Source organism: Podarcis pityusensis (assembly GCF_964106645.2).
Source record: "Podarcis pityusensis genome assembly, chromosome: 7".
Taxonomy (NCBI): domain Eukaryota; kingdom Metazoa; phylum Chordata; class Lepidosauria; order Squamata; family Lacertidae; genus Podarcis; species Podarcis pityusensis.
In genome coordinates this window covers 48,653,685-48,673,404 of record NC_138031.1, presented here as the reverse complement: position 1 = coordinate 48,673,404, position 19,720 = coordinate 48,653,685, and the positions used below count along the sequence as shown (strand labels likewise).

Genomic DNA, 19,720 nt, shown 5'->3' with positions numbered 1-19,720 from the left:
TCCTGAGGAGACCTCAGGTTTGTGGTCCAGGCAGGGCTGAGCCTTAACATGCTTATATAGAACTGACTGATTATGGCAGACCAGAATAGCATATTTAGCTTCCATCTTTCTTCAATAACTTGCATGGATTTCATTATTCCTCCACTAATTTTAAATTCAGAATATTCGGGGATGGAGAAAAATAAGATGGAGAAAATAAGTGTTTTGCTATAACATTGAGAGTTCTCCAGAATGGATTTTTCATATCTTCTTGAAAATTCTCACATCTCTATCCAAGTCGCCTACCACTTCTTTTAAAAAGAATTCATATTACCAAAATTTCAATTCATTCATTGTATTTTAGTTTGGCATTTATTTAAGCCTCCTTGACCCTAAACAAGTGAAGTGCAAGCTGACTGTACTTAAAGCAAATAAGTGAGATTTCCTTTTCACATACTGTATTTATGATTGGTTGTTACTGTGCCAGGTATGACTTATATTCAAGGTCAAATGGTCTTAAACATCTGCATGTTTCCTAGTATCAGGTAGCATATTTTTTTTCCTGTGGGAACTTCTTTCTTTTTTGGACAAAATGGCACAGCTGAGTAATCAAAGGAATACAAATCAAAGACAACTTCACATCATTGTGTAAAAGGATAGGGAAAGGTTTAAAAAACAAAACAAAAACCTACACAGCTTCCTTGTTTAGTTTAGCACTTGGTTGTCTATCTCGATCTCTTGTTTTCTCTGAGTCTTGATTGGTATTTTTAAAAAACTTGTTAGGCCTCTTTCAGCAAAGATGAAGGCACAGGAAATGACCATGGATAGGGTTTAAAAGCCAATTAATTCGTTTGCAATTTCTCTTATTCAAGTTGCAAGTTGCAAGTTGTTTACATTGGGCCACCAGTCTAAACTATTTAATTGGGGAACACATTTTGCTTAGGCTGAGGTCACATAAAGACTATGGCAACAGTATCTTGTTCAAAACTCAAAGCAAGCAAGCCCTCTTCAGATATCCCAGGGGCACTCTTGCCTTTAAAGCTGGGGCAAAGCACTGTGGTGGCAGGTTGCAGCCTTATTGTACCATTTGTTTACATGTCTGAGCCATACTCATGTGTGTACAAACCTAGAGGGCAAAGAAAGTAGTGCATATGTAGATGCAATGTAGCATGTATGGTGAATGGGACGTGCTGTGCTCCCCTGGCCTGCATGTATTCACATATGTGTATGTGGTACATGGCTTGTGTGAGCCTTGTGTGTGTGTTGCATGGCACGTAGTCACCACTCCTTTGGCCTCTCTTGGCAGATAGACATTCCTTTTTCTATGGCGTACTTAACCGATGCTAAAGGCGCAGTCCTAACCCTAACCCTAGATCATCTGGGATGAGTGAGTGAGGATGTGGCAGGACTCTAGCTCAGCCTACAGGTTCTCAGCACAGCCAGACTTTGTCTCCTTGAGTCCTCAACCCCAGGTCAGCCAGAGACATGATGGGAGCATAACTCACTAATCCTGGCACATTGAGCTAATCCATCTGAGCCAAGACTTCTGGAATTTACACTAGCATAAGCCCTGAAAAATGGGTGTTCCAGGGGAGCGGACGGATGGGACCGGATAGGGAGATTTATGCTTGATCCTAACAGTTCATCTCAGATGTGTGACCTGCAAATCCAGTGAACAAAGACAGGCAAAAAGGGTGGTGTAAATCAAACTCTATTTCCAGTTTTCCATCTGCCCTACTTCCGCTGCCTCATCTGGCAGTAACCCCACTCCTGAACAAAGTTTGAAACTGGCATACTGTACTTAACACCGATTTAGTTTAAGATGGCACAGATTACACTGGCTTCTCATATTTAGGATTGTTTCCTAATTGAGTTAATGTAGGACATGTTGCTTTAAGGCTAAGCACATTTAAGAAATCAACCCAGTGGTAACAGAAATCTGAAAAATGTGGGGAGCCCTCTCTGGTATCATCAAATGGCTTCTAAAGGCACCAGTAAAATAAAAGTGTAAAGTAATGAGAAAAAAACCATTATAATTATTAAATGACCTTCCTTTTACTCTTTAGGTTTATTTCCTGCCATTTTAAACCTTGCTAGCAATGCTCATATCAGCACCAATGCTACTTGCGGTGAAAAGGGCCCTGAGATGTTTTGTAAACTTGTGGAGCATGTTCCAGGTCGGCCCCTACGCAACGCGCAGTGTCGGATCTGTGACCACAATAGTGCAAATTCCAAAGGCAAGTTCACTACTTTATACTTTTTTCTGGATGTTCCAAGAGACACTGACTATGGTATTCAGCTGGTTCAAGAATGCAACTGGTTTAGCCACATGAACAATCTAAAGTAATCCCAGTGGAAGCAGTGGAGACTGAAACAACAATTCTGTTTTTTAAAATTTAATTGTGTTATTTTTGTCTAGAATGCATTTATGTTCTGTGTGAAAGTTTTATTCTATCTGAATTTATGTTGTGCTTGTCCATATTACTCTCCCCCACCGCCCAAAACATAAGAAGACACAGAACAAAGGCACATCTGGGCCAGCATACTTGTCTCAGAGTGGCCAGCTAGATGTCTATGGGGGGACTTAAAATAGGAGATGACTATAACAGCACTCTCCCCTCTTGTGCCCCCCAGAAGCTGGTACTCAGAGGCATATAACCTCCAATATTGGAGGTAGTATTTATTGTACAAATTAAGGTTGGCGGCTCAAATCCCCGCGACAGGGTGAGCTCCCGTTGCTCGGTCCCAGCTCCTGCCAACCTAGCAGTTGGAAAGCATGTCAAAGTGCAAGTAGATAAATAGGTACCGCTCCGGTGGGAAGGTAAATGGTGTATCTGTGTGCTGCTCTGGTTTTGCCAGAAGCAGCTTAGTCATGCTGGCCTCATGACCCAGAAAAACTGTCTGGGGATAAACATCGGCTCCCTTGGCCAGTAAAGTGAGATGAGCGCCGCAATCCCAGAGTCATTTGTGACTGGACCTAACTGTCAGGGGTCCTTTACCTTTATTTATTTATTTATTTATTTGTACAAATTCATATACCACTTATTCTTGTGTACACACACACACACACACACACACACATATTTATCATAAACATACCAGTGGTGGGCAACAGATGAAATAAAATGCATAAAATAAGAACACCAAAAACCCATGTTCAAAGATCTGACTCACATATCAGTGAAAACTGGCTCATAGCCACCATGGGCTCATAGTATATGACCTATGTACTTTACTCGTAAGATCGTAATCATGATAACCGAAAACAGCAAAAGTGAAGGGGGAAGAGGGGAAACGTGATCTTAATTTGTTTTTGCTTATTTTAGAACAACACCCTATCTCAAATGCTATAGATGGTACTAATAACTGGTGGCAAAGTCCTAGCATTCAGAACGGAAGAGAATACCATTGGATAACCATAACTCTGGATTTAAGACAGGCAAGTAAAAATTGTATAAAAGTATGTAGCTTTGGTGTGTTGCATGATCAAAGAATTCCTACTTATCTTTGGTTTATAGAAAGTACAGTGGAGAGAGGTTAAGGGAAGGGTCTCTTTGGTAGACTGGGAGTTTGGGTTTTTGGTTGTTTTTTTAAAAAAAAACTCCAAAATGGTTGTCTGTCTTTCTTACACTTCCTAATGCATTACTTAATGAAGGATACTCAGACACAGAACTTAAAAGCATGGACTATGCCTGGAAAGAGCAGAGGAAAGGTGTTGGTAAGTCCTTACTGCTGCACCAGAACAAGCTCACTGTGACTGTATAAGCGCATTTGACTGTTGGACTTACTGCACAATTCTCATCAGAGCATCGGTTGTACTGGTGTATGCATTGGAATTTCCCTTCCTCCCTTCCCCACACCCCATCTGATCTGTAGGATACCCACCCCGCTGGAGTAAATTTTGGGGGTGCATGGGGACAGCAGGGGAGAGGAGAGGAATGGCAAGTCCTGTTTGCAGAAGCGGAAGTCTGATGTACAGGCAGGATGCCACAATAGGGATATCACTCTAAATGAGTACTTGGATGATTCCTTATTTATTACAGTGACTTCTGCTGGAAAAACAATAATTATGATAATACTCACAATTTGTATTCTAACAGGACCTATAGTTGTCCTAAATCCATATGAATCACTTCTTTGATAAGGGCAGGTTGCAGCTGGAAATGAGTTCCATCACCTACGGAGTATTTGTGCGGATCTCATTAGCTCTTGTGGTTGAAGTTTGGTTCAGAACTGGTTTTTCTAGTAATTACACGAAGCTCTCTCTCCTACAGTGCTTGGAGGAAATTTTTGTGATTTGAGGGATGAAGCTGAATGTTGCTTATGCTCTTAGTGCATTTTTAAAAAATCTAAATCTTCATAATATTTTGGATCATCAAGATTTCTTTTTTTCAGCCTGAAGGAAAAATGTTGGCATGCTTTCCTGAGGCTAATAGAAACTAACAGCGGATTCTTGAGGGACCGTTTATTGTGCAACTTTCTGTATTATGTTATGTATAGCAAGATGCTTTGTATGTACACGTCCTGTTTTAATGCTTGTCCATGACATGCCTTGTCCTAATGTATGAACTTCTGAAATTATAGAAATTTGAACTTTGTGAACTCTTGTGTAAAGGCCAAATAGGAAATAGCATTTGAAGTTGGGGTTGTATTTATTTAATTTAAGTGTAGGCTATGGAAATTGAGCTAAAAGCAATTTCCATTGCAAACAAGAGCATTAAAAATTTGAGAAATAATTATAGATGTTAGATAGTTGAAACCTGGGTTTTGAGCTACTCTGAAAAACTATATTTTCATAGGTTAGTACTAAGTCTTGCATTTCCCCCCTTACATTTATTGTAGGTCTTTCAAGTTGCCTATGTGATCATCAAAGCTGCTAACGCTCCCCGACCTGGAAACTGGATTTTGGAGCGTTCTCTGGATGGGACTGATTTCAAGCCATGGCAGTACTATGCAGTTAGTGATACTGAGTGCCTAGTAAGATACAACATAACACCAAGGCTTGGGCCTCCTACATATAAGAGAGATGATGAAGTTATCTGCACTTCTTATTATTCTAAGCTAGTCCCACTTGAACATGGAGAGGTAGGTTTTCTTTTTGTTTGTTCAGATGCCTCTTATTCTTGGACATGGGGGTAGTAAAACCACTCTGCTCTTATGTTTAGTTTGATAGTAATAGGCTTCTTTAGATTCTGGTCTTCTCTCTCCTCCATCAAGATTTATTTGTCATTGTTAGCAGCTGCAGCAGATTTTGTTTCTGAAGATCAGAATCTTCCCAATTTTTAAAAAAATACTTTTTACTTATTGTGGGAAAGCTTGCTTACATTTGAGGAGGTTCATTGTTGATCTCACTCCAGGAAGAGAGGTGAAGCAGCTTCTGAACAGGAAGCCCACTCTTATCTTTGATGCTGCAGTTTATATTTATAAAAACTTTGCACCTCTTAACACATCTACAGTGGTGAATTGTTGAGAGTTCCTGTTATCTTGTGTAAACTTGGGCTCTGTTTTTTTTTTAATGCTTTTCTTAAGGATCACCTGATACTCGATCATAAAATTAAAAATGCTGTCTAAATTACTCTGTGTAGCTTGAGCTCTGAAGGAGGACTTGGCATTGTTTCAAAGAGAGAGCCTAATTAAAAGAGCTATGCATTGTGCAGGTCAACAGTTGATTGTTCTTTCTTTAAAGCAAGCTCTGTTCATAGTGGTTCTGTACTATAGATCAGAGAGCCAGGCCAGCGACATCAGGAAATGAGGCTCTAAAATCTGTGACTAGTTCACTGTGAATGTCTGTCTTTATGCGTTGACCTTATAAAAATATCCACTAAGAGAACAATTCCAAATTCTTTCTTAGACTGAAAGCTGTCAGAGTTCTGAATGTGTTTGGGACTAAAATGCTATCAACGTTATCTTTTTTATATGTTACTTTAACACTTTAGGCTAAATGTGCATATGCAGTCATACCTCATGTTACGGACGCTTCAGGTTACATGTTTTCGGGTTGCAGACTGCTAGAAACCTGGAAGTACCGGAATGGGTTACTTCTGGGTTTCGCTGCTCGTGCATGTGCAGAAGCGCTAAATTGCGCTTCACGCATGCGCAGAAGCACCAAATCGTACCTGCGCAGACGTGGCGCTTCAGGATGCAAACGCTGCGGGTTGCGGACGTGCCTCCGTTACAAATTACATCCGCAACCCAAGTTTCCACTGTATAAGCAAGTATGTCATGTGATTTTTAATGGGATGTGTAAAACAACATTTGTAGCAGAAGCATAATCTGAAATTAATTTGGGTACCTTAGTTCAGATTCCAGGATGTTTAGCTTAGCCCTTGTCTCCTTCGCTGAAGGGGGTGAAATCTGTTGAAGCCTAAGAATGTATTCAACTAAGGTTTGTTCAGAATAGATCTGTGGAAATTAACTAATGATTAAGTTAAGTCAGTTAATTATTGTCGGTCTCCTCTGAGTAAAACTTAGTTGAAAATCACCCTAAGATTGCTGAGTATTTTAGATTGTCTGAATCCAATTCTAAATAAACTTACTAAGGAGTAAATTCCATTGATTTCAGAAGTAAATTACAAGTCAACATGTTTGAGTTCTTAGAACATTTCACAGGAGATACTAACTAATTTTCTGAAGGGTTATAGCCTAAGTACAAAACAGACACAAAATATATTTTTATTGTGTAGTAAAAATAAAATAGAAAAAGTTTAATTCATATATAACCTTAGGTGACTGCATTAGATTCCAATGATCTGGGGTGACCAAGGGCTGCCCCACTATGTTGTGCTTGAGAATACATTGAAGACTGTGGGGCAGCTTTTGTTCTTCCTGTGTATCTTTTTATTCCCTAGATTTTCTTCCTCTAGCTCATCTAGTTGGGTATATAATGCATTGCATGGGAATCAAAACTAGCATTGAAGCATTGGTATGAAAGTTCATAAAATGCTGAGGGCAAGTACATTCCTACTCTCCCAGTGAGTGTTTCATTCTGCATCCCTATGCCAGTGTTTTAGCTGCAGGCCTGCTTTCCTTTGCCCTCGTCCTGCAGAAGCCCATTAAAAAATGCGCTCTCAGCATTTAATCTGCGGACTGGAAAGCGATTTCTGTGAGATGTGAGTTATAAAGTAATTCATTCAACACCCTTAATGAGGACAGCAGTGAGCAGGAAAAGCACAACAGTGTATTGAGCCTGGTAACTACTTTACAGACATGCCCAGCTTGTATTGTGGTGTTGTGGCGGAGGCAACTGTGGGATGGGTGCGGAGGTTGATTTTAAACTTTTCACCCAGAAGGTATTTTGAAATGTCGACGTGTTATTTACAGGCTTATACAGAAACCATTATTTCTTTTTAGATCCATACATCATTGATCAATGGTAGACCTAGTGCTGATGACCCTTCACCAACATTATTGGAGTTTACTTCTGCACGGTACATCCGGCTTCGATTACAACGTATAAGAAACCTTAATGCGGACCTCATGACCCTTAGCCACCATGATCCTAAAGATCTTGATCCTATTGTTACCAGAAGGGTAAGGTATATGCTTTCTTCTGGGTTTTAACCAACCATATGAATTGGATATGTGTTATATCTGGGTGATACTCAACATCTAGGTAAAGGTAAAGGTACCCCTGCCCGTACGGGCCAGTCTTGACAGACTCTAGGGTTGTGCGCCCATCTCACTTAAGAGGCCGGGGGCCAGCGCTGTCCGGAGACACTTCCGGGTCACGTGGCCAGCGTGACAAAGCTGCATCTGGCGAGCCAGCGCAGCACACGGAAACGCCGTTTACCTTCCCGCCAGTAAGCGGTCCCTATTTATCTACTTGCACCCGGGGGTGCTTTCAAACTGCTAGGTTGGCAGGCGCTGGGACCGAGCAACAGGAGCGCACCCCGCCGCGGGGATTGGAACCGCCGACCTTTCGATCGGCAAGCTCTAGGCACTGAGGCTCAACATCTAGTTCTACTCAAAGTAGACCCATCGGAATTGGTAAATGTACTTAAGTGGGTCTGTTCCAAATATGTCTTGATGAAAGATTGAAACCCATTGTGGGACTTAAGTCACATGGTAATTTTATAAAGCAGCATTCTCTCATAGGCACTATGTCGTTTGAATGCATCCCAAAGTGCGGCAGGTTCAGATGAAGCCCCTCATGTGTTAAAAGCATGTAGGCTAGTCACATGCACCCTCCACATTTGCCAGCTATTTGTCCATTAGCAGTAAGAAGATGCCCAATGAGTGTAAAATTTGTCCATGTGATGGGGATTTCTGGGGCATGAATCTAGTTTATTATACAGGGTGTGTACATTAAAAGAGGCCCCGTAGATACAGAGTACACATGTTCCACGGGGCCTCTTTTAAAAGACTCGCCCTGTACTAGTTAGTTAATCAGTGTTAAAGCAGAGTTCCCCATTTCGTATGTAATGGGGAATTGCATTAAAACAAATCAGGCTCTCCACATTGAAAGCGGTGTCCAAGTGGAAGAGGAGCGTGCAGCCTCAGTGATCATTTCTGGCTTCTTGATCCATGGCTTGTGAAGCTGGAGATGTATGTCCAAAGTACTTAGTACTTAGAGATGTGAAGGCTGGGAGAGGGAACCCAGAAACATTGGGGATGGTGAGGAGTGGAAACACGCAGCCCCCACATTCTTACAGTTCTTTTCCTATTTGGTTCCTAAAAACTGAAAAACCAAACACAACACAATTCCCCTAAATTTATCTTCTATCCCCCTCCATCACAACTCCAAGAATACCCTTCTTGTTTAATACCTTTTATACGGTACTTGTCTGTATGCTAAAGAAAGATTGCATGATACAGTTTAAACAATACCTAGTTGTAGATATTATTATTAGTACATGATGTCAGAACTATTGTTATTTGACGCTATAACCAATGTAATGTATAAGTTCAACACAAGCTTGACAGATGACATAAATCTACATTTGAATGCGTGGTTTGTCTCATCGAGGGAATCAAGGCATGTCAGTGCTACATTTGCTAAGCAATTCTCCCTAATTATTAGTTTAACTTAGCTCTTCTGAAAATAGCTAAAATGAATGTTGTCTATTCTCAGAAAAAAGCCTCTGGACCAAATTGATCTCATTAGCATTCTCACAGATGACGTTTTTCAAAACGTTATTTGGTTGTTACATCAGTATACCTGAAGCCAAAATTAGTTCTGAGTTGAATGAGTAATTTATGCTTCAAATGATTTACGTTCGTGCAGAGTTTTACTTTACTTGTAGTAGATTATGACATATAGCATAAGAATTGTGGGGCCGCAAGAAAATTAATAAATTCTGAGGATATATTCACAAAGATTTGAAAAAAAATGTTTAAAACTTCTATAGAAAAGAAGCCAGAGGCATACCTATTGGGTATAATAGAAAAAGATATCCCACAAGATAAGAAAAGACTATTTTTATATGTGATGGCCGCAGCCAGACTAGTACTTGCAAAAAATTGGAAAGGGGAAACCATCCCCACTAAAGAGGATTGGATAAATAAATTATGTGATTTTATAGAATTGGCAAAGTTAACAGCAGCCATAAGATACCAAACAAATCAAAAATTAAGAATGGAGTGGCAATGCTTTGAGGACTACATGAAAAAACACTGTTCTAAGGATAACATGTTGATATGCATAGGCTAAGTATGTAAAGGCGAAATAGATGAAATTAATATTAGGAATATTAGAGATAATATATAAAAGAAGCAATATTAATAAGAAAATATAAAGAATGTCGAGTATTGGTGGAAGTCACATGGGGTAATAGTAATTTGCTTTATTTTGTATGTAGGTGGAATGTTATAATGGTGTTTGATGTCATATTTTTTCTTTCTTTTTTCCTTTATTTTCGTATTTGAATAACATTAATAATAATAATTTTTAAAAAAAAGAATTGTAATGCTAGCAAAAAGAGAAAACCTGATCCGCTGCTGCTGCTGCTCTTGCTCTTTGTGTGTGTGTGTGTATGTCAGGGAGAAGGGAGAGAAAGAAATACCTGTTCATTTACGTTTCCATGAATAAGTCCTGACTAGTATAAACTTCACCTGAACTGAAAGATTTGTTTGGTTTTTTAAAAAAATAGAACTTTGGCACTTCTTGTTTCAAATACTAAAAGGAAACTGATTTTATAAATCAAACTTTGCTTTATTTAGTACTACTATTCAATAAAGGACATCTCTGTCGGAGGGATGTGCATTTGCTATGGCCATGCTCGGAGCTGTCCTTTGGATCAAGTCACAAAGGTATGTTTGTTTGCTTGTGTCACCCCCTCTGCAAACATGCATCTGTCTCAAGAAAAACAAATTTCTGAATACCGCTAAAATGTTGCAGAAACCAGTTTTTAATGTTACAGAAATACATCTTAGTTCATTACTTGGTTGCTCATTATTTAGTGAGATTATAAATGCCTGGGTCGTCTGCCCTCACTTCCAGCCCTTTCAGCCATACTGGAAAGATGTGTATTACGCTGCATAGGCTTTTGAAGTAGTGAAGCCTATGTGGCACAGGTGTTACACTGACTGCGCGAGGAAGGCTTACAGGATTATTAGAACTATACTTCCAGTGGATCGTTTTAGGATTGCATAGGAATATAGAAATAAAGAAACTATGTTTCAGGATGTGTACACCTTATCAAAACTCTTGTTATTTTGCAAGTCTTCCTTGCTCATTCTTTCAGCTATTTCCATATGCAGTGGTACCTCAGGTTACAGATGTTTCAGGTTACAGACGCTTCAGACTCCGCTAACCCAAAAATAGTACCTCGGGTTAAGAACTTTGCTTCAGGATGAGAACAGAAATCGTGCTCCGGTGGCGCGGCAGCAGTGGGAGGCCCCATTAGCTAAAGTGGTACCTCAGATTAAGAACAGTTTCAGGTTAAGAACGGACCTCCAGAACGAATTAAGTTCTTAACCCGAGGTACCACTGTACACACTTGAGCACATTCATTCATTCACACACAGCTAACCTTTAATATACAAGTGTGTGTGTGTGTGTGTGTGTGCGCACGCACCTATACGATCAGCAGGAGAGATGTTGCAAACACTATAGCTTCATACAGTCTCTACAAACTTGAATAACTTCTCACCCACCAAAACTTCTTAGAGGTTTTTCTCTACCTCCACTTATATACTTCACTTACGATCATGACTATGTGCACAACAGCAGTGTTATCATATTCCATTTCAGCTTCCCTCTAGGGTAGGTATTGATTTCATTGTTAAACTGCTGTTGCCATCAATACATTTATCTTAATGCTCCATTGAAACCTACCACATTGTAGCTTAAGCCCATCACATCTAGTTGTTCCCTTTGGGGCAGCGGAGAACAGGTCTCTGTTCTTTGTGACAGCACTTCATGTACTTGAAGAGTTCTTCTCTTTAGCAACTTGCTCATCTGGAAGTAATATTTCTACATTTCCCATATAAAATACTTCCTTCTCCCAGAATTTCAAGTACAGTGGTGGTGTTGCTTTTAACAGTAAATTCTGAAATTGCACACGTGCACTCCAGCAGGCACACATACTCTGCCTTGTTTTATTAAATATATTGAAGAAGAGGTGAAGAATAACCCTAAGGTTAAGACACAGGGCATTGATCTCCTTCCCCCTCATGGTTTTCTGTAAGCCAAGCAGTCATTTTATTTCAGGTGATCCCCCACCAAGTATTCAAAGCCCCAGGATGCCTTCCTGGGAAGCAGGACATATCTGACAAACTGACAGTGGCTCTCATTGGCCAGAAAAAGCCAGGAGCTCTTTAAAAGCTGAACTTTCATTGGAGTTTTGTCCCTCCCAGGTGGCTGGCATAGCAAATAGGTATTCCCTCCTTTCTCCTAATCTTCCGTCCCATCTAGCAAGAGCAGCAGGGCTGTGGATGCAGTGATGGCTGTGCTGCTTCATTAAGCCCTACTGCTGCTGGTCAAGGGTTTGGATTGCACTTAAACAAACAAACAAGTGATAAGGGAAGGGGCGAGTCAGAGGTATGCTCCCTAAACTGCTGACAATGCAGACATCCATACTTAAATATTGCAGGGCCTTGTGAATGTTTGTCAGTCATCCACCAGCAACTCCCACTGCTCTCTCTCTATTTTAAAATAACTTACCCCTCACTCTGCCCCCTTCCCTTCTCTCTCCTTTTACCACTTTTTACACTGTAGTTTCCCTGAACTACATTGCTTCCTACAGGTTGAATGAGTTTCTGCTGCTCTTCCAAGATAGATTTTTATACCATGGCAAGATGGTCCTATACAAACCTGTAGGCTGCTCTAAATGTTTAAAAGCTAGTTCTAAGATCTCAGGTAAAGAGGCATTTTTGTTTCCAAGGCATTAGGTAATAGAGCTGTGTCATAATTTGCTTTTATTTAGAAGCTTCAGTGCCAATGTGAGCACAATACCTGCGGTGAGAGCTGTAACGAGTGTTGCCCTGGCTACCACCAGGCCCCGTGGAGACCAGGAACCATTTCTGCTGGCAACAAATGTGAGAGTACGTAGCACTAAAATGATGCTTCTCTATACACTTGCCTTAACATTGGCTAGGTATGTAATCCAGCCACCACTGAAGCCTGTGGAATGGCCAAGTAGGTGAACCTGCCTTAATTTTTAAAAAAATATATGATGTACTTGTGTTTCTAATATTAGCACTACAGGGACTGTTAGATCTGCACTAGGCTTGTGAAGCTAGGAGTTTGCAGATCTGCCATGACTATTTTTGGTTTTAAATTACAAGTTTACTGCACCCCACCACTTTTTAACATTATCATCCATATATGATTGCCAATGGCACTTGCTTTCAAATAGTATGTCTTTGTAAGATCTTAATTGATCTCTGTGTCCCTGAGCACATGGTGTCCCCTAATATGCACACACAACTAGATGCATGATGGGTTGCCTTGTTTTCTGATGTGACAGCAGTGGTATATATTGGTTCCTCTTCACATATGGGAAACTGTGCCTTTGAACTATGTAAGCTGTTAGTAATGGTTTCATTAGATGCTTGTTTTAATGTGTACGTGTACAATATGAATAGGGCACCTTAGGACTGGAAGCTGAATGTGGGCTTCAAGTCTCTTGTTCAGTCCCTCAGGGCTCTTATTTGGGCCATGATACCCATCACAGTTAGCCACACTCCTCACTTCCCTGTGCTCTGCATCCCCACTAGTGTTTTTTTTTCCTGGCTGCAAAGCATCCTTGAACTGTGCTTGCTTGGCTAGAGGATGAACAGCTGTGACTGCACCCACTTCTGCTATGTGGCCCTTAGAAGGTTGCCCATGAATGAATGTGGCCCTCAGGCTGAAAAAAGTTTCTTGCCCTTGCTGTACAGCATTAACTTTAGCAAGTATCACCTGACTATTTAATGTCTTCAGCTTGTGCTGCAGAAATATACTCTGAACTACATTTAGTAGTTGCAGGGAATCAGATGCTCCTGTTCTAGTAGTTCATTTTGAAGAACTCTGCAGGATTTCTTCTGCTTTAAAATGTAGAGTCACAAGAAAATTAGTAACCGTGTTTTATTCATGCTTTACTTTTTCAACAATGAGAGAAGTTTAGAAAGCAAGGAGGAAGAAGCCAGAATACTATTAGTAATTATGTACTTTAATAAATAGTGAAACTTTTAGATCAGTGTGAACTGCATAACACAGTTTTTAAAAAGCCAGTACTGTATATATTAGCTGCTGCATGCACAGTAAGAAGCCATATAGTACAGAAAACGTTCAGGGTTTTTTCCCCTACTGTTTATATGTTTAACTATGCTTTATTTTTTTAAAGATGGAAAGTAAATTTCTTTATTTATTTTTAGGATGCAACTGTCATAACAAAGCAGAAGATTGTTATTATGATCAGAGTGTAGCAGATCAGAAAAGAAGTTTAAACATTCACGGCCAGTTCAAAGGTGGCGGAGTGTGTATAAACTGCACTCAACACACCACTGGAATAAACTGTGACATGTGTACTGATGGTTACTATAGGCCACATAAAGTAAGAGGATTTTATGAACATATGTTCTGCTGCTTTGAACTGTGCTAAAAAACATCACTTATTTCTTTCAGCCCATTTCTGGTTGATTTTTGCAATACCATGTGATTAAAAAAAGCCATAACAAAGGGAAGGTTAGTAAAGGTAAAGGGACCCCTGACCATTAGGTCCAGTCGTGACCGACTCTGGGGTTGCGGCGCACATCTTGCTTTACTGGCCGAGGGAGCCGGCGTACAGCTTCCAGGTCATGTGGCCAGCAGTGCAGTGCACGGAAACGCCGTTTACCTTCCCGCCGGAGCAGTACCTATTTATCTACTTGCACTTTGATGTGCTTTCGAACTGCTAGGTTGGGAGGAGCAGGGACCGAACAACGGGAGCTCACCCCGTCACGGGAAGGTTATTAGCAGAAAAATGGCAGAGTATACTGAGGCTGTATCCCTGCAAGCCCTATGAAATACTTTGTTGTAACTCTTAATATGTTGCTGTAGCTGTTGGTCATATTATATAAACTCATAACAGTTGTCAAGGAGTCATCAGCAGTAGCAAGTGACTGGCAGCAGTGGTCTGCAGGGCGTTGCCATTTATCTGACTTCCCATCACCAGCTTCAGTGTGGCTTACTAGGAGAGAGGCAATGTAGTGGAATGGTTGGTGCAATGCAAGCATACCAGTGGAGCCAATCCACTGTGCCCACTAGTACATTTGCACCACTGATCTCACTGCTGCTTTGCTGTTCCTTCTCTTCCTTCTGGCAAACTGAAGTGATGTCAGTGATGGGAAGACATGCAATTGCCCCCTCTCCTCTGGCTGGCTTCCCTCTTGAATCCCTTCAGCCAGTGTGAGCAAATAAGTACAAGCTGTACAGACCCTTTTGGCAACTTCTGTTGCCCTCCAGAAATTTTGGACGGCAGCTGCCAATAGCTCCAGGCAGGTTTGGGAAAGCTACCTTAGGGTCTATGACACTTCAAAAACTCCTGGATTGCTTTCAAACAAACATTCCTTTTCCAAAACATCCCACAGCTATGATGGCCAGTTTGAATGCTACTCCATTCATGCCTACAACTCCTTGTTTTCAGTTTCCTCCCACAAGGACTAAATTAATCACAATATCCTGTTGAGTTGTGTGTCGTACTACTGTGTGCATTGTCATGCCATATCATCATTATCCTCAGACAACAATAATTATGCACGCTCACCAGCATCTTATTATTAACGTGAACAAAAATATTAACTTCTTTTAGGTGTCTCCCTTTGACGATAACCCTTGCTTTCCCTGTAAATGTGATATATTTGGGTCCCTTGGTTTTGACTGTGTTAAGGATGATGATCATGCTGACCCACAACATGGTAAGTGACTGGAAAATACATTTTCTCTAAAAACTAGTCCAGCTAATATTTTTTGTAACTGGGAATTCTATGTGAGGAAACACTGGAAATAAGGACCAGTTCAAACATGTTTAGATTTTTGCCTGGATTGTAGTTACATGCATTTAGAATGGGATTTATTAGCAATTTCAGCTGGAGATTTGGCAAATCCCATAGGATATGCAGGGAATGATTGGTGGTGGATTTTTTTTTAAAAGGGAACCTGTTATGACATGAGACAAGTGTGAGGTAGGATGAAAGCCAGGACTGAGGAAATTGGGCCCAGGAATTCAGGCTTGATGCCACTAACTGCTAACTGAGGATTTGTGCCCGTGTAACTGCTTCTGCTAGTGCAAGGCAAGGCACTCAGTTTTCACCAATTTTCCCTACCAATTGCAATGCTCTATGGCATATCCTGTCTTGCACTAGAAGGCCCTGCAAACCTGAGGAAAAGTTCTTTGGGAGCACAGGGTTGGAGAGATTAGGGTGGGAAATCAGCTGCCCTGCCTTAAGGAAACACTTCCCGTAGCACAAAGCATAACTGGAACAACCCTTAGTAATTAGGCCCATGGGTCACTTATATCGCAGAAAAAGGTTGCTGAGCTCAAACCTTTCCCAGACTTCTTGCACTTGCTGATACTGTAGCATACTGCATAAGGCTTCTGTCATGGTTCTAATGCTTAGGGAGCAAAAAATGATATGTATCTGCATGTGATAGGTCTTCCTCTTTTTCATCCTTTTCTCCTTTTTCAAGGTGTTCAGCCTGGTCAGTGTCGCTGCAAGGAAGGTTACGCAGGAGAGAAGTGTGATCGCTGTGCCTTCGGCTACAAAGGTTATCCAAGCTGCATGCGTTGCAACTGTAGCCTGGTTGGTAGCATTAATGATGACCCATGCACAGAACCTTGCCTTTGTAAAGTAAGCGTACTACTGATTTTCAGTTTGATTTGTTGTGAACTTTGGAGTGGGATTTGTAAATTAATTTAATAAGGAAAACATTTCTGTTAGTGGTAAAGATCACATCCTGTGTATAGCAATTAACTGCGGCTTAGGCAAAAATCTCTCTGGGGTGGGGATTTGAGTTATGATTCATGGTATATCTGTCACAAATTTCAGGGAGGCACTACATGTCACATGGTGTGAGAGAATTAGTAAATGCAGTTGAGGGTGGAGAAGGGTGACTAGAATGAACAGCAGGCAGTTAAGTCAAGGACAGCAACTTATTTAGCATTGAGGATGGCACTGGAAATGTTTGCTGATCACTTTTACACAACTATCAAAGTGGGAGGTCTTGATGCTTACTTTTCCTTACATTCAATGGGAACTGATGTTCTTTGGATTAACCCAAAATTTATAAGCCATATGGAACTTCATATTTCCAATCCTAAATTAACATGCTTAATTTTACTTGTATATGTCAAAATAAGAAATTGGTCAGATGAAGGTTAAAAATAATGATGAAATGCATTAATACTAATTCTAGGACCATCAGTCAATCATTATGCCAGGATTACTTCTAACCTCTAGTGTATGCTGGTTATTATTGTGATGATAACAGAACAAATATTGCATGTATTTCATAGGAAAATGTTGAAGGAGAAAACTGTGACCGTTGCATGCCAGGATTCTATAATCTCCAAGAAAGAAATCCCCAGGGCTGCACTGAATGTTTCTGTTTTGGGGTTTCTGATGTCTGTGAAAGCCTTCCATGGCCCATCAATCAGGTATGATCTTGCTAATGTTCCATGTCCAAAGACCTCATTAGTTTTTCTCAGGCATCCCCATAAATGTACTTCAAGGCCTATTGTTTAGTGGCAGAGCACATGTTCTACATGCAGACAGTGCCAGGTCCAATTTTCCAGGCAGGTCTGGAAAAGACTCCTGGCTGAAACCTTGGATTTCTGCTTCCAATTATAGTAGAAAATACTGAGCAAGACTTCCTGTCTATCTTATTTTATGACAGACAGCCCATCTCCATCCAATTTCACATAAGCAGGCCGTACCAAGTAATAAAGTTAAGAGTGTAGTAGTAGTGGTAGTAGTAATTTTTAGTTATTGTTAGTAGTTATTAATAGTAGTTATAATTAGTAGTTGTTGTTGTTATTATTATTATTTATTTAACCCCACTTAACTGAGTGGGTTGCCCCAGCCACTCAGGGTGGCTTCCAAGAAAATATAGGGGAACACAACAAAACATCAAATATTAAGAGCTTGGCTGCCTTCAGATGTCTGTGAAAACATGGCTGCCTTCAGATGTCTATGAAAAGTCATATGGTTGCTTACCTCTTTGACATTGGGAGGGTGTATCACAGGGCGGGCACAACTACTGAGAAATCCTGGTTCCCTGTAATATCACTTCTTGCAGTGAGGGAACTGCCAGAAGGCCCTTGAATCTGGACCTCAGTGTCTGGGCTGAGCGATGGGGGTGTAGATGCTCCTTCAGGCATACTGGGCCGAGGCTGTTTAGGTGTTTAAAGTTCAGCACCAACACTTTGAATTGTGCTTGGAAACATACTGGGAGCAAATGTAGACCAGGTTCATGGTTTGTTCAGAGAGAAACCAGCTTATTTTCACTGTGGTTTAATGGGTTGTGTGAATCAGACTGTGGAAGCCTGATGGATACAGGTGTTCTGAGGGAGCCAATTGCAGTGGTGAATTGGACCATGCACACATCTCTTCCTGCCAAGAGTACATAAAACAATTTTCTGTATGATCCTTTTTTTCCTGTGCCCCTTTGGGAGATAATAGTGCCCTGTGCTTCAACAGTAAAGTTAAAGGGGCCCCTGACCATTAGGTCCAGTCGTGGCCGACTCTGGGGTTGCGGTGCTCATCTCGCTTTATTGGCTGAGGGAGCCGGCATACAGCTTCCGGGTCATGTGGCCAGCATGCCTAAGCCGCTTCTGGCGAACCAGAGCAGTGCATGGAAACACTGTTTACCTTCCCGCTGGAGGTAACCTATTTATCTACTTGCACTTTGACGTGCTTTCTAGGTGTGGTAAATGATGTTTTATAGTTTATTTTCCTTAAGGTGTCTTCTATGGCTGGGTGGCTGGTGACTGCTCCACTTACCACAAAAACCGTACAGCCTCAACAAGATCAGTTTGATGGACCTCATCAAATAAGTATTAATAATATAGCAGCTGCAAAAATACTGAAGTCTCCTTATTACTGGTCTGCACCCAAGCCATATCTTGGAAATAAAGTAAGTATCCAAGGGAAAATAGGTAGTTGTTGCTTTTGTAACTATCCTATATCGTATTACAGGGATCTCCCATCTTTTTGGGCCCATGGGCATCTGAGGAATTTTGGGAGAGTGCCATGGGCATCAAACCCTTTAGTTTCTACTCTCCTCCCTCCCTTGGATCACTCCTGTCCACCTAACAGAAACAGAAAGAGGAAGAGGAAGAGTGTCTACACAAACTCACACAAATGGTTTTTTTAATGGGTCTGGATAATAGTTGGATCCAGTAGAATTAAAATGGACCCTTTTGAATTTTTATGATTTAACATGTGCCCCCCGCAACCCCACCACCACCAGGTTAAATCTCCATAGGTGATTTACTGCACTGAAGGGGGAGCGGCATCACCAAAAAGTTGAAACAAGAAATGGATCTTCATGGTTTCTACAAAGAATGTCAACAAAAACACCAACAATCTTCAGAATACATCCGTGGGCGTGAAGAGCTATTATTTGTTGATGATTTTGAGGGGAATCTTTTAAAAAATTAGGAGGATCCGTTATGATCTGTATTGCCTCTCTCTCCCATACTGACTCTGCAGCAGCCCACTTTCGCTCCTGCAATCACTTTGTTTTGCTGCTCCCCACCTTGCAATTGCCCCCCCTTCCCTCCCACCCTTTGGGCTGCTCTGCTTTCTGTTCAGCTGCTCAGATAGCAATGAAAAGGGCACAAAATTAAAAGAAGTAGTAAGGAAGATCGTTGCTCTTTTAGCTTCCTCGTCCAGCTCTATGCACTTAACAAGGGGTTGGGGTGGGCAAGGTAAGCCTGCACTTTCTACCATGGCAAGTGGGACAGTGTTATCTCTTATTTGGGTGTATGTTACAGGTAAATTCTTAATAGTGAGGAATCCACACTGGTGCTAAAAAGTAAGAATGGGGAAATGGTTGTTCAGCCTGCTGCGTGTAAGTTTTACTCTTCCCTGTTATGCTGAAAACTTATTTTTTTAAAAAATATTTACACTTTTATTCTTCCAGCTCACTTCCTTTGGTGGTTATTTGAAGTATACTGTGTCCTATGAAATTCCCATGGACAGTACGGATAGTGATTTGGTATCTAATGTGGATGTTATTGTTCAGGTAATTTAAGATTATGTGAATTGAAATGGTGGTTTGTAGACCATGGGATTCAAAGAGAAAGAATGCACAAAACACAGGTGAACACGCATGGAT

At 40.9% G+C, this 19,720-nt stretch overlaps 2 protein-coding genes across 2 annotated transcripts in view; one reads left to right on the top strand and one right to left on the bottom strand.

The window, feature by feature from the left end:
• LOC308481103 (uncharacterized protein) overlaps positions 1–19,720 on the bottom strand; it is a 358,919-nt gene that overhangs the window by 139,122 nt on the left and 200,077 nt on the right. The window lies entirely within an intron of this gene.
• LAMA1 (laminin subunit alpha 1) overlaps positions 1–19,720 on the top strand; it is an 86,426-nt gene that overhangs the window by 15,317 nt on the left and 51,389 nt on the right. Inside the window, exons 2-13 of the mRNA XM_081013178.1 lie at positions 2,046–2,216; positions 3,306–3,418; positions 4,822–5,064; positions 7,330–7,509; positions 10,138–10,227; positions 12,345–12,462; positions 13,777–13,955; positions 15,192–15,297; positions 16,070–16,230; positions 16,896–17,036; positions 18,341–18,514; positions 19,526–19,627. Of these exons, the coding sequence (XP_080869304.1) occupies positions 2,046–2,216; positions 3,306–3,418; positions 4,822–5,064; positions 7,330–7,509; positions 10,138–10,227; positions 12,345–12,462; positions 13,777–13,955; positions 15,192–15,297; positions 16,070–16,230; positions 16,896–17,036; positions 18,341–18,514; positions 19,526–19,627 (1,778 nt within the window). The remainder of the gene's footprint in view (positions 1–2,045; positions 2,217–3,305; positions 3,419–4,821; positions 5,065–7,329; positions 7,510–10,137; positions 10,228–12,344; positions 12,463–13,776; positions 13,956–15,191; positions 15,298–16,069; positions 16,231–16,895; positions 17,037–18,340; positions 18,515–19,525; positions 19,628–19,720) is intronic.